Source organism: Lissotriton vulgaris, chromosome 8, assembly GCF_964263255.1.
Source record: "Lissotriton vulgaris chromosome 8, aLisVul1.2, whole genome shotgun sequence".
NCBI lineage: Eukaryota > Metazoa > Chordata > Amphibia > Caudata > Salamandridae > Lissotriton > Lissotriton vulgaris.
In genome coordinates this window covers 1427422852-1427438313 of record NC_141696.1, presented here as the reverse complement: position 1 = coordinate 1427438313, position 15462 = coordinate 1427422852, and the positions used below count along the sequence as shown (strand labels likewise).

Genomic DNA, 15462 nt, shown 5'->3' with positions numbered 1-15462 from the left:
AAGTTGCAATTCTTGTGCAAGCATGCACCATTCACTCCCTATGCAACCAAAGTAGTATTTATTTTTTCCTATCTGTCGACTTGCAGAGCACAACTTGTCATCCTTGAGCCTATCCAGGTGCTTACAAGATCCAGGGTCTCAGTCATAGAGCAAGGTTTGTAACATCCTATGGAACTCCTGTATAGTAGGGGAGGTACTGAGGTGCAGTGGAAGCTGTTCCAGGCTTTGGCTGTGAGGTAGGTGAAGGAGCATTCTCTTGCTCTACTAAATTATATGCAGATGGTATGGGGCAGAACAAGTAAGGCAGAGCAGGAATGCCCAGGGGGATTATGTAATCTCAGGCGGTGGTTGATGTAGGCGGGTCGGGAATTGTACAGTGCCTTGAATGTGTAAGTGAGGAGCTTAAACTGGCAACTCCTCCCAACCAGGAAGCTGTGCAGTTTTTGAGGTAGGGGGTTTATGTGGGGGCATTGAGTGTGATTTAAAAGGAGTCTTTCTGCAGAGTTCTGGATGCTGTGTAGTCTTTAAAGTAGGGTGGCCTCGATTCCCACGCAGAGAGTGTTTCAGTAGTCCAGTCGACTATTGACGAGGGATTGGCTTGGTGCATCTCGCATTTTGGAAAACCTACTTGAAAGGACTCTTATATTTTCTTCCAGTACCTCCATAACCATAGCATAACATAAGCATGGCTTTTATCAAAGGCCTTCACAATTCCAACGGACACAATATGGTTTGGGTAACTGTAAACCTGTTTTCTAAAATGGCACACTTTGTACCTCTAAAGAAACTCCTAACTTCGAAGGATGTAGCCCCTGTTTTCCTTTAGCATGTCATACGGCTTCATGGGCTCCCTTCTGTTATAATCTCTGATAGGAGCAGCAAATTCATCCCTAAATTCTGGCAGAGCTTGAGCACCATTTGGGCACTGATGCTCGACTCTTGTCTGCCTATCACCCTCAAACTGATGTGCAGGCAGAGCAAGTAAATCAGACATTGTAACAGATTATTTGATGTTTGTTAGCCACTAATTCCTCAGAATGGGAACAGATACTCCCTTTATTAAAGTTTGCGTACAATATCTCTCAGCCTGGTGCCACTGGCGCTTCCCTTTTTCACTGTGTAACAGGAAAGGATCCACAAGCTCAACTGTAGATCCACCAAGAACCACAAGCAACTTTTCATCCAGGACATAAAGATCTTTTGTCTCGAATCCAAAAAAACATTGAACAGCAGTTACAATCGTCAAAGGAACACATGGAGGTGCAAGCCAATAAACATCAACATTAGGAGCCAAATTACAAAGAAGGAGAAGGGTTATCACTCTTTACCAATAATTTTAAAATGGAAGGACCCTGTAAGCTAAAGCCCAGGTATTGAGGTCCTTTGTCTAACTTCAGGGTCATCAACCCACTGAAACTGAAACTCCAATTGCCTGATGATTTGGCAATGCATTCAGTGGTTCATGCTCCTTTGCTTCTACCTTATTGAGCAGCAGGCTTAAGCTTTTCTTGAGGGCCTCTCCCCTCTGATATGAGTGAATGATCACATGGAGTTTGAGGTCCATCACATTCTTGTATGCCAAGGGAGTCAAGAGTACTTGGTGCGTTGGAAAGGGTATGGACCAGAGGATTGTTCATAGGAACCCACTGCCAATGTCTGCACACTCTGCCTTTTGTGAGGCTTTCATGCCTGCTATCCCACCAAGTCTACCTGGCATATTGCTCTTTTTGGGGAGAGGGACTGTAAAGTATCTAGGATCTCTCAATCCTTCTTTGAGATTTGTGACCAGTGATTTTGTTCTGTTGCTCAAATCGCCATCCTCTGGGGTCATTCCTTCCTATGCCCCTCTGTGTTCCAAAGGATCATTCCCTGAAAACTTTTATTCCATAGAGCCTTTATGCCGCCATACAGTTTCCCCTGTAGCCCACTATATTTTGGCTCTATTGTTTCAAGACCCAATTAAGGCCATATTTAATCCCTGAGGCACTTTTTGCCTACTGATTGCCTGACCCTTTCTCCTTAACTCTCCCTAGTTAAAATCGGTGACACCCTTCTTTTGGAGAGAGTGGTTCTCTGTTCCCGTGCTTGTTTGAAAATCTCAATTTCTGCCCAAAGACCTCCAGCCTGGATACCCCATAAGCTCCTTGCCTGAATGCTCGTGTTCACTTCCTTGGTGAGCTGTCTCATGTGCTGAAATTCTTCTTCCTGAGAGAGAAACGGCAGAAAGAGCAGTTTTAACAGACTTTTTAAGGATTCCATACCAAGCTAACTGAAAATTAAACAAAGACTAAGAATAGTGCAATAGCTGACATTTTTTCATTGTTTTGTGTTCAATTAACATTTAGAACTCCTAGTATAAGGAACTAACAATGTTATATTCTACTGCTCAGTACTGAGTATTGAGAAAGAGACTCAGTGATTCAGAGCAAATTTCAAGCAAGGAGGTTCTCTACTAGGCCTGAGCAGTAAATTCCGTTCCGCTCATGGAATTTGCAGAATTTGGGTAATTTCGCGTTCCGTGGAGAACGCCAAACTGCCCAGAATTCTGCATTCCGCGACTTTGCGAACTTTTTTGCTTGTTCGCGCTTTCAAATGCGTGTTCCCGAGATATTTCCCCTGAGCACTCAAACAGCGATTGAGAACAGTAAAAAATCATCGTGAACAAGCAATTCCGCGTGTTTGTGGAATTTCTGCGTGTTTGCGGAGATTTTTTACTGTTTCGCGGAGATTAGCGGAACGTGATTACGCAAATTCCACCCACCCCTAATCTTTAATACAATAACCAAAAACTTCAAATTTACCTCAGTGGTTTATTAATTGTGTCTCAAATGTTCTTGCCCTAGAAACAACTGTGCTTACAAAGGTTTTCTAAGGCATTATAGAGATAATAGTAGATTATTTTCTGAGCATCAGGTTCTACTACTTATGTTCTGCGTAGCCATCATAGAATTGCTGGTCTGTATGATTCTCATTAAACTGAACATTTTCAGAGGTTTTGACCTTCCAGTTGTAATCCTTTATTTTTTGGTATGGTCCTGAGGGTTGTGTATTCAAATGTGCTCACTAATTTGTGAGCTGCTATCAATACATTTGTCACCTTGCTTCTTACCCCTCACTATGACCAACAAGGTCCATTGGAGGAACAATACCACTGAGGGTAATTCAGGATCAGATTAGTATGACAAAACCTAATTATTGTTACACAAAAATGTGTTTGGGTCTAAAATAAAAACATCCGCTGCACCACTAGAATTCTCTTGGACTGAATAGAACAGTGCCATTTGCAATTACAAGAAATGACTCCTTGACATGGTTGACCTATGTTCATCCCTAAAAAGGAGGACCCAAAGCATTTCTTTATTTTTGATCTAAAGGGTTCAAGAGGGTGTTTTTGAAAAATCTCACGAGATATGTTAGAACAGCCTTCTTGTTTTTCTTGATGTCTCAAAATGGACCAGGGCCTAATTATGAACACGTAGCCTACAGTTAGTTTCAACTAGGCTTTAATGCTCTCAGGCAGCATCCAAAAATGGCAACATTTTCATGATGTCATCAAAATTTCTCTAGCAGTCTCATAAGACTAGAAACAGACAATCTTTTGAACACAACATTTTTCATGATGAAGTCTTACTTCAACAGCATTTTCTAGAAGAAACCCACCTTGACAAGGATAATGATTGATTCATCTACCATCCAATCCTGAATCTATTCAACAATAGTTTTTTAGAACAAGAACCAGGAATTGAGATGCAAAATGAATTTAGTTGGAAGGGTAGCACCTGTCACCTTTCATAAAAATCAGTGTAACCTCTGACCATCTTAAATGTTGCAGGAACTTTTGCATGTCTTAGAAAAAAAAGCACCCCAGTGGTGCATGAGCATTCCCCTGTAAAGATCAACCAAATAGAGCCAAATGAACCCAAATTCAAGACAGCCCACAACCAATACCACCAAGTCCTGAAAAAGATGAAAAGAAGTGTCCTGGCCGGTTGCATTGAAGCAGGTGCCATCCACAGCAAAGAACGATTCAACATCGTTGCAGAGTTTTCCAGCCCCTCAGCCACCAAAAATGTCATCACCTCTTCACAGGAACTCTGTGACACCCTGACAGACTTCTTCCACTACAAGATCTCCACCATCTACAGAAACTTCAAACACCAAGCCACCGACATCCTCAACCATCTTGCTTCCATGAATGAGGAACACTACGACCACCTGCTCACCACCTGTGACCAGCTCACTAAGCAAGACACCAGAGACGTTTTGAGCTCCGTCCACTCAGGAGGATTCATGGACCCCTGCCCCCACCACATCTTGCAAACTCAGAAGTAGGATAATCAGCAGCAAGCTCACCGCCATATTTAGCACATCCATCACCACAGTTGCTGTCCCCCAAAAAAATGAAACACACAGAAGTCACCCCTACTCAAGAAACTATCTGCCTACCCCAACAAACTCAAGAACTACTGCCCCATCTCTCTGCTACCTTTTCCCACCATAGTCCCACCAAAGAGGAGGATATCAACCACCAACTCACAGAACATCTGGAGAACAACAATCTTCTGGACACTTCCCAATCTGGATTCCGCACCAACCACAGCACCAAAACTGCCCTGATTAAAATCATAAGCAACATCAGATTCCTCCCTGACCAAGGGAAAATGGCAGCCCTGATCTTCCTTGACCTCACCAAAGCATTCAGCACAGTATCACACCACACCCTGATCCAAAGGCTTCACAATACTAGAATCCAAGGAGACGTCCTCCTCACAGAAAGAACCCAGAGAATCCACCTTCCTCCCTTCAACTTGGAATCGAAAAACACCATCTGCAGCATTCCTCAAAGTTTGACCCTCAGCTTTACCCTGTCAAACACCTACATGAGTGCCCTGGCTAAAGTTGTCACATCGCATGGACTAAACAACTTATCCTATGATGATGCTATCCAACTCATTCTCTCACTATCAGAAGATCCTCTGACACATTAACCAACTACCGCAGGTGCATGAAGAGCATCCCCGACTGGACAAGAGACAACTGGCTAAAATTCACAACAGATAAGACAGAAGAGCTGATCTTCTGGCGCAACACCTCCCCATGGAGCAAAGCCTGTTGGCCCACCCAAAACTAGGAACCTCACCCACACCGACCAGCCACCCCTTCAACCTCTGCATAATCGTAGACAGCAATCTCTCATTGAAAAACAGATCCACGCTGTATCGTCCATCTGCTTACTCACTCTGCACATGCTACTCAAGATCTTCAAATGGTTCTCCATCGACACCAGATGGACCATCACTCAAGCCCTTGTCAGCAGCCAACTGGACTACTGCATAGGAATCACCTCACACCTCCTCAAGAGACTGAAAAGTATCCAGAACACAGCAGCCAGACTCATCCTTGACCTCCCTAAAAGAACCCACATCACCCCCAACCGGTAACCATAGTTTACAACATGGTGTTTACACCGCAGTGCCTTTACAATGATGCCATTACAACGCAAGCCGTTACTACGACTTACGCTGGATGGCGCTGTTGGACAAGGAATGTAGTAATTTATATTCCAACACCTTCCCTACTGTTACGTGGACTGGTGTTGGAATATAAAATTATAACATTCCAAAATCTGCGCACTCCAACGCAAGTCGTTGTAACAACTTGCGTTGTAATACCCGCGTTGTCAAGTACCGCGATCTAAAAAATCGCATTGTACTGACATACATTACCCCCAACCTCAAGAAGCTCCACAGGCTCCCCACTCAGAAGTGATGCCAGTTCAAGATGCTGATCTACACCTTCAAAAGCCCTTGACCACTAAGAACCAGTTGACATCAACCACCGACTGAATTTCCACCTTCCCTCCAGACACCTGTACTCGCCATCACTCTGCCTCGCCAACACACCCTCATTCGCCGCAGCAACAGTGTAAAACGCTCCTTCTCCTACCTCACAGCAAATTCCTGGAATGACCTTCTACTTCACCTACGGATCTCATCCTCCCTGCTGAAATTCAGAAAAGTACTCAAGTCCTTGCTGTTCAACTGAGTCACTCCTGCAGCAGCACTTCCAGCCCCTGGATACCCTCACAGGTGATGAGCAATACTATATCAATGCAGAATGATTGATTGATTGACTAATAACTTGTCTGAGTCTAGAGTTTTTTATGGTTTGATAGGCAGTATGACTTATCTTAGGTTGAACCTTTTTGAAGGCAGAATTAATGCTACTTTCCCATATATTTTAAGTGCAAGTATACAGAAGATCAGTTGCCTCCCAGGCATCTAATGTGTAGATGCTGTAGTGGTCAAATCAGGCAATCTCATTCATATTTCGAATTAAGATGAAAATTACTTTTCGCATGGGCAAAAATCTGCTTTGGCATTTGTGAATCTTGGTACCCTTTTCCAGACCAAAGTGCTTCCCATTTATTCCATTGATGGCTCCTTTTCCTTTCCAGGATGGGAGATACATATTGCTCCCCAAACCTGAACTTGGCACTTCAGCGATCCACATTACTGTCTTTCAACGTGTCTACTGTATTGATACGTCTTTTATCATGCCATTAATTCTTTGGGCAAACCTGGTTTCAAAATAGTTGTCAAAGTGCTCAACTATTCCCAAATAAACTCTGGCATAGCATTCCATTGCTGCCCCTGAACACTTTACTCTCTACTTTCTATAAAAGATGAGACTGTTCTGTGTTACTCAGTAAATATGGATGCACAATGAGAATGGTTATGGGGCTTTATGATTCACCAAACTCTAGCATTCAAGATCGACATAGAAACTGAACTTAACTTCTATAACATTATTTCTCATAGATGATTTAGATCCAAAACATTATTTACTTGAACCTAATGTCTGCAACCAGACTGGACCAGACACATATTTTCAATGGTTGTGCTGGCTCCAGTAGTAGCCAAAAGACATCAAAAGCAGCATCACAAACAAAGTGAGTTCAACGCCATTATACTAGAATGTACAGACACCAGTGACATCAGCTCCATCCAATTGTCATGCTCCCATCGAAGCTGAGATGGCAACGATGGAAATGTAGCTATAAATGAGATTGGAAGCAAGCCGTAATAGGCGGTAGTGCGAGCGCAGGTAGTGGTAGACAGAGATGAAACATCTATCAGAAAGAACATTTTCGAAGATAAATCACTAACTCTCCTAAGGAACATCCACACATGGGAGTTGAGGATATAAATACTGCATTAACATGTAAATAATTGGAGAACTGTCCTTCGAAGTTGGGTCTGCTCTCTCTAAGTCAAATCAAACCAATATTGTTTGGTTATAGATTACTCAAGGGACAAAGTAGCTGCCTCACATTTCTTCTGTAATGTCATTGCTCTTGACAAAGTCGGTGCTGTTTCAGAGTGTACTAAAATAGCACACTCTGAAACGTTTCAGAGACATTTTGCTAGCATGCTTATAATGTGATTAACCATAAGGGAAGACCAATTGTAGATAGATTGCTTTTTAATGCCTCTCTCCAATGTATTGTCTTCATAGCTAAATAAAAGGTCATAAAAGTTTGTTGAGGAAAGAAGCTAGATCAGGATAAAGAATGCAAATAGAGTTTGCATCGAAGTATGATTTAAAGGCCTTGATATTTAGAACCTCTATTGCTATAGAACCATAAGTCGTAGATCTAAAGGTCTGGCTGAATATAAGGACTGAGAATTATGATGTTAGCAGAAGATATAATGTACTATGTACATACACAGAGGATGTAGTGAGCAGAGTATGCAGTACATTCCATTCTGACTCTTAATGGACAGGTCAGTCCTAGGCTTACCCGAATGAGAACCCAATAACCCACTATTTCATAGCCTAAGTCTCAGTCATGTCCATTAGACAGGGGCCAGGTAGTTCTCATCCATACATGCCTTCGCATAACCAGAAAGAAGTCCAATAACCTAGCTAAAGAACCAGCCACATTCAGATTAGTCTACATGCCCTGCTCTGACAGAGCCATTACATCCTGCATTAGCTCATTTAATCTTTTCTTGTATGGTTTAGGAAGATTCATGGTGATAAAGACTATGATTTCCCCCTAATGTGTGAGTATATCTGGCTTACAAACATATCATGCTTGAAGCCTTCAAGGCAAGTCTAGCCACAGCAATTATTCAGTCATCTTAAACACTGGAACTGTAAGGGTCAGTGCTTAGATTGCCTTTGTTAATGGCTACACTGTTGGACTGAACGTTTTTGATGAATAGGAAAAGCTGGAACGAATGTCACCCACCACTATGACGGCTCTGAAAAAGTAATTGAGTCCTTGGGTCAAAATGGGGCTTGGTTTGGGTCAGTCCCAGGACCTTTTAGGCCCCCCTCCCATTTGGCCCCAGTCATGTTAATATCTGTGAGATATAAGGGTGTCAAGGCACAACACCACATTCTACAGGTTTGAGTCTCATCATTTTGCATTATGCCACTAGATGTAGCAGAGAATTCAGCGAAGAATATTGCTAACATATAACTCTGGAAATCAGCTTACTGAGCTGAGAGCCAGGTGGAGAAAAACTCATTTGCGAATCAGTTTTGAAGACAACAATGAGTGTTCCTTCTTTCTCGTGAGCTTTTTGTGAAAGGAAGAGTGATGTTTGTTATCTCCATAAAAAATGAATGCAATCTCTCAGGTAGCCCAGGTTAGACATTGATTAAGGGCATGATTCACAAGGTCTAGAACTTGAAAATCCTGAAGAATACATTCTGAATAGTAGAATACCTTGGCAAACATGAAGAACAGGCTAAAACTGCATTAAATCCTGTGTCAATGAGGGTGCAAACAGACAGGAACTGATGTCACTGGCTCTTGAGCATCATGTTATAATGATGCTCATGTTCAATATGGTGCCCGGAGAATGCTGCAGACAGTATCATTTGGCTTTGGTGACCACTTATTGAAATCATTTAGCAGATTCTTTCAGACACCTTAGGAGAAGGCTCATATCAAGCTTGTAAGAAGTTAGTAAAATGTAGATGTATAGTTTGTAGGGGTCCACAATTTCCTTAAGGAAGGCAACGTAGGTTGATACCGAAAAAAAAGGGTGGAGGGGGGCCCAAGGGGAGAGAGTGTTTATAGACCTACTTGTATCTTGTCCCCCAACTAGACAGTAAAACACACAAGAGATACCAAGGGTCTTTCTGATTGTGTTCAAGATTGGAAACTATAAGTGTCCCAGATCATATGTACCAAGAGGTTAGTTAAGAGATATCCACAGGAGAAGAGAGAAAAAAGTACAGTGTAGTGAACAAGAAAAAAGTGTACCCATCAGCCCATACAATTGTGGAACTTCGTCATCTGTTTTTTTTTTATAAAACCGCTGGTGTCTAGTTAGCACTTCCACAGGAGAAATCCTGAGGCTAGCTGAACTTAGACCCACAGATTGTACCATCTGAAACCGATGAGAGTTTAGAAGGCTGAAAGGGCAAGTTGCAGTGCTCAAAAGTTGTGAAAAACAAGGAAAGAAAAAGATAATCTTAGTGATTAAAAATACCCGTCTTCATGTCTCTTAAGAAACTTTATTAGGTATGCCCATCAAGACGGTATGATTAAAAGCAGAGTGCAAATAGTATGGAAGAAATTACTATTCACCATGAATGATATTTGGTCAACATGTTTCAGCCCTTAAGGGCTTTCGTCAGGACCTATGATGACACTACTGAAACACTTACCACATGCTGTGATATGTAACTTTCATAGTGTAGACATATCCACTTTTGCAGTTGTATGTCTGTGTTTTATCAACCTTCTTCTGTGAACAAAAAATGGAGGGAAAACCACACAGAAAGAAACACAATCCTTAAGTCACAATCCAAAATATAGAATGTATTGATACTTTGTGTGTCTGTTTTGTTTTACCTTCCAACTCACCCAATTTTGTAGGGAGGAAAAGCCTCACCTCATCTAGCGCTCGCTCAGGACAATGGAGGCCACGCGCTGAAAATTTCAGAATGATATTAGATTATTTCTATTATAATTTGGACATATATGCCAAATCCTTATTATGTGACAAAAAGCAGATAGAGGGTTTTTTTGGTTCTAAAAGGATGAGGCCACTTTATTAGTGACATATTAGTGACATCAAGCCAATTACTCTTCAGGTGTGTAAAAAGAAGAGAAATTCTATGAGTGAAATGACTTGTACATGAAAAGGATTTTTACAGAAGATGGTATCTGCACACAAATAAGAACAGGTATTCAAATAGTATGTTCCTATGGGAAAATGATCTCATTTGAGAAAAATGATCTAAACCTACTGCAGTAGAAATGCTAACTCTACTAGCTGGATAAGGTTTGTCTCAGTTCAAAAATATTAATTGTACCTTCCTGCAAATTACAGCACACACTCACCTCTCCAACGTTGCCTCGGTCTGGCAGCTGAGCCGAGGGGGAGGTGGTGTTACTGCGTGGAGCTCAGGTTTATAAAGCTCCAATGCGGACCTAAAGGGAAACTATGTTAAATTGGAAAAGGCTTTTGGAAAGGGGCGACCACTCGGTCCCCCCGAACGTATGGTTGGGTGCCCCGATCCTCCCGGGAAACCATTTTGGGCGGGGGGTGTGTCTCGGCTGGTATGCCCGAAGCGGCGTAGCCGGGGCGCGCCTTTTCCCGCCCAAGAGGGGTTGTCCTAGACACCTACACCGATGACCACGCCCAGTAGGCGTACCGGAGGAGGGTACACGCCCTCCCGAAGAAGAATAAATAGAGCGGGAATCCGAAGAAGCGTCCTCTTGTTCCTGTGCTCTGAAGGCTGCACCCACTCGTTGCTCGTGAGCCCTCGACGGAACAAGGAGCAATTTTGACCCACCCACCAGCCCCTTATGGCAATGTTTGTTTTGCAATAAAGTTTTGCTGTGATAGGCCCCATTTTTTCCTCCGTATAAATGTAAATGAATGTTTAGGTTGAGGATGTGCCTTCTGTCTGTAGGATTCTGTTTTTTCTTTTTAGGAGTAAAACAGGTTTGATACAATTAGACATGCTGATATTTGCTTCCTTAGTAGGTGAACAACTGTCGTATTTATTTTTTGGTCGGGCGGTAAGGTCATGATCGGTGTGCAGTAATTTCAAGGTCCCTAGAGTGGGGCGCCACCCACTATGGATGGGAGCGTCCGGGGGGAGGCGGCCATTGGCCCCTCCCACTGAGAGGCGGAACCCACTACGGATGGGTCGCCTAAGGGGAGACGGCCATAGACCCCTTCCAGAGGAGGAGACAGCTATATGCCCCTCCTACGAATTTCCCGGGAGCTCGGACGACCTTTAAGATGGCGTCGAGCGGAAAGGGGGGCCCCCAACAAGACAAGGGAAATTGCAGTTGGCAATGAGGGTACAGTCCTCTGCGCATGCGTCATTCACACCGTGAGGGCGACAGTTTTGGTAGTAGGGATCTGACACCGGTTAAGACCTTGCCGTTGGCCCTTAATGCTAGGATGTACAATTTTAATTTAGAATGCATGCATTTGCAGGATGTTAGACTCGGCTAGGAAACCTTTGTATTAGAGATTTGTTAAGGTTAGCCAAAGAACATGTCTTCATCGAAATGTAATAAATGTAAAATTGTACATGATTATGAAACTTTTATTTAATGTTTTAAATTTTGTTTCATATTTTAATAAATACGTCCGGGAGGGTGACTCCCTCCCGCCTTCCAAAAGTTCAGAACTGCGTCCGACTTCCCATCCTTGGGGATTGTGTTGGGAGGGGGTGACGGGCATCCCGGCCATATGATACGTTGCCACTGCGGTTTGCCCAGTTCTTTTTGTATTACGCATGCGCATCCGCAAATGCGGTGTCTCAGTTTTCCACACAACATCTCACTGCGGTCCGCCATTACTTCTCTTTGATACGCATGCGCACTCGCCAATGTGTCTTTTCAGTCAGCTTTTTAAACGTGAATCTGAGCGCGTTGACGCTGCGTTGTTTACATATGAACACCACGTATTAGCCCTCGAGGCAGAGCCGTTCCAATGTATCGCCGTTCCAGGCGTGTCTAAAAGTGAACAACCAACGTATCAAAAGCCTTTTCCAATTTAACATAGTTTCCCGTCAGGTCCGCATTGGAGCTTTATAAACCTGAGCTCCACGCAGTAACACCACCTCCCCCTCGGCTCAGCTGCCAGACCGAGGCAACAACGGAGAGGTGAGTGTGTGCTGCAATTTGCAGGAACAATTCAGAAAAGGGGGTGGTGATGAACAGAGTGTCTGAATTAAGCAGACCACTCTTACCCAGTCCAAAGATCAGGGCTTGATCCATCACCGTTATTTATCTCACTGCACCATCCCAGCTCAGAACCTGGCTATATGCAAATCAGTCTGTCCCTGGCCCAGTGCATCATGGGAACAGGGCAGACTAAACTACCTAGCCAATTCTTCACCAGAAAGGAGATAAGCTACAGGGGACCGGTTTCTGGCTTTTCAGCCGTCTTCGGCCCGGCTTGCTTGAATCCTGATGGTGCAGTGAGAAAGGGACTCATGTCTGAGGATACCCTGCCACACCTATAGTGGCCAAAAATAATTCAGAAAAGGGGGTGGTAATGAACAGAGTGTCTGAATTAAGCAGACCACTCTTACCCAGTCCAAAGATCAGGACTTGATCCATCACCGTTATTTATCTCACTGCACCATCCCAGCTCAGAACCTGACTATATGCAAATCAGTCTGTCCCTGGCCCAGTGCATCATGGGAACAGGGCAGACTAAACTACCAAGCCAATTCTTCACCAGAAATGAGACAAGCTACCGGGGACCGGTTTCTGGCATTTCAGCCGTCTTCGACCCGGCTTGCTTGAATCCTGATGGTGCAGTGAGAAAGGGACTCATGTCTGAGTATACCCTGCCACACATATAGTGGCCAAAACAATTCAGAAAAGGGGGTGGTGATGAACAGAGTGTCTGAATTAAGCAGACCACTCTTACCCAGTCCAAAGATCAGGGCTTAATAAATCACCGTTATTTATCTCACTGCACGATGCCAGCTCAGAACCTGGCTATATGCAAATCAGTCTGTCCCTGGCCCAGTGCATCATGGGAACAGGGCAGACTAAACTACCAAGCCAATTCTTCACCAGAAAGGAGACAAGCTACTGGCGATCGGTTTCTGGCATTTCAGCGGTCTTCGGCCCGGCTCGCTTGAATCCTGATGGTGCAGTGAGAAAGGGACTCATGTCTGAGTATACCCTGCCACACCTATAGTGGCCAAAAACAATTCAGAAAAGGGGGTGGTGATGAACAGAGTGTCTGAATTAAGCAGACCACTCTTACCCAGTCCAAAGATCAGGGCTTGATCCATCACCATTATTTATCTCACTGCACCATCCCAGCTCAGAACCTGGCTATATGCAAATCAGTCTGTCCCTGGCCCAATGCATCATGGGAAAATGGCAGACTAAACTACCAAGCCAATACTTCACCAGAAAGGAGACAAGCTACCGGGGACCTGTTTCTGGCATTTCAACCGTCTTCGGCCCGGCTTGCTTGATTCCTGATGGTGCAGTGAGAAAGGGACTCATGTCTGAGTATACCCTGCCACACCTATAGTGGCAAAAAACAATTCAGAAAAGGAGGTGGTGATGAACAGAGTGTCTGAATTAAGCAGACCACTCTTACCCAGTCCAAAAATCAGGGCTTGATCCATCACCGTTATTTATCTCACTGCACCATCCCAGCTCAGAACCTGGCTATATGCAAATCAGTCTGTCCCTGGCCCAGTGAATCATGGGAACAGGGCAGACTAAACTACCAAGCCAATTCTTCACCAGAAAGGAGACAAGCTACCGGGGACCGGTTTCTGGCATTTCAGCCGTCTTCGGCCCGGCTTGCTTGAATCCTGATGGTGCAGTGGGAAAGGGACTCATGTCTGAGTATACCCTGCCACACCTATAGTGGCCAAAAACAATTCAGAAAAGGGGGTGGTGATGAACAGAGTGTCTGAATTAAGCAGTCACAACAGGAGGTGAACAAGGCTGAATATATTAAGCACGTGCAACACGAAGTGCTAATGAAAAATCTAGTTTCTTTTCTGTTTGGTCATGTTCACAGGATTGCCTTATAAACATGATATTATTCTGTTATAGATATGCAACCTGAAAATAAAGCTGGGCAACCCTTTTGAGTAAAAAAAAAATATTTTTTTCCCCAAAATAAAGACCGGGACAAACACATACACTGACTATTTCCGGTTCCGGCTTACACGGCCTATCTATAGAGACATCTCGGATTGCTGAAACGAGTATCAATCAAGCGTGCCCTTTTGTCGATGATTGTCCCAAGCGCACTGTGTAGGGACGTTGTGAGTTTCGGAATATGTAAGTGCGGAGTGGTACGCTAACCATTACTTCGTCTTAAAGCAAGTGTACCCGCTGTCAACACAAGCATACTTTTAATTTAATAAACATTTTCTATACACACACTTCAGGTCTTTCCGGTTCCGCTTATTTGGCCCAACCATGAACGGAGGCCTGTTTCTAAATACGGTCCCACTGCGGTCCGCCCAGTTCTTTTTGTATTACGCATGCGCATCCGCAAATGCGGTGTCTCAGTTTTCCACAGAAGGTCTCACTGCGGTCCGCCATTACTTCTCTTTGATACGCATGCGCACGCGCCAATGTGTCTTTTCAGTCAGCTTTTTAAACGCGAATCGGAGCGCGCTGACGCTGCGTTGTTTGCATATGAACACCACACCATTGGAGAAACGTATTAGCCCTCGAGGCAGAGCAGTTCCAATGTATCGCCGTTCCAGGCATGTCTAAAAAAAACAACGTATCAAAAGCCTTTTCCAATTTAACATAGTTTCCCTTCAGGTCCGCATTGGAGCTTTATAAACCTGAGCTCCACGCAGTAACACCACCTCCCCCTCGGCTCAGCTGCCAGACTGAGGCAACGACGGAGAGTTGAGTGTGTGCTGTAATTTGCAGAAAGGTACAATTAATAGCTTCACATTTTGAACTGAGACTAACCTTATCCAGCTAGTAGAGTTAGCATTTCTACTGCAGTAGGTTTAGATCATTTTTCTCAAATGAGATCATTTTCCCATAGGAACATACTATTTGAATACCTGTTCTTATTTGTGTGCAGATACCATCTTCTGTAAAAATCCTTTTCATGTACAAGTCATTTCACTCATAGAATTTCTATTCTTTTTACACACCTGAAGAGTAATTGGCTTGATGTCACTAATATGTCACTAATAAAGTGGCCTCATCCTTTTAGAACCAAAACACCCCTCTATCTGCTTTTTGTCACATAATAAGGATTTGGCATATATGTCCAAATTATAATAGAAATAATCTAATATCATTCTGAAATTTTCAGCGCGTGGCCTCCATTGTCCTGAGCGAGCGCCAGGTGAGGTGAGGCTTTTCCTCCCTACAAAATTGGGTGAGTTGGAAGGTAAAACAAAACATACACACAAAGTATCAATACATTCTATATGTTGGATTGTGACTTAAGG

General features: G+C 43.6%; 1 protein-coding gene across 2 annotated transcripts in view; it reads right to left on the bottom strand.

Moving 5' to 3' along the window:
* LOC147698868 (uncharacterized) overlaps positions 1-15462 on the bottom strand; it is a 75361-nt gene that overhangs the window by 21157 nt on the left and 38742 nt on the right. Inside the window, exon 8 of one of the 2 annotated variants that reach the window (XM_086935479.1) lies at positions 2149-2205. The exons of the other annotated variant lie outside the window; for it this stretch is intronic. Coding sequence (XP_086791605.1) covers positions 2149-2205 — 57 coding nt within the window. The remainder of the gene's footprint in view (positions 1-2148; positions 2206-15462) is intronic. 2 annotated transcript variants of the gene reach the window in all.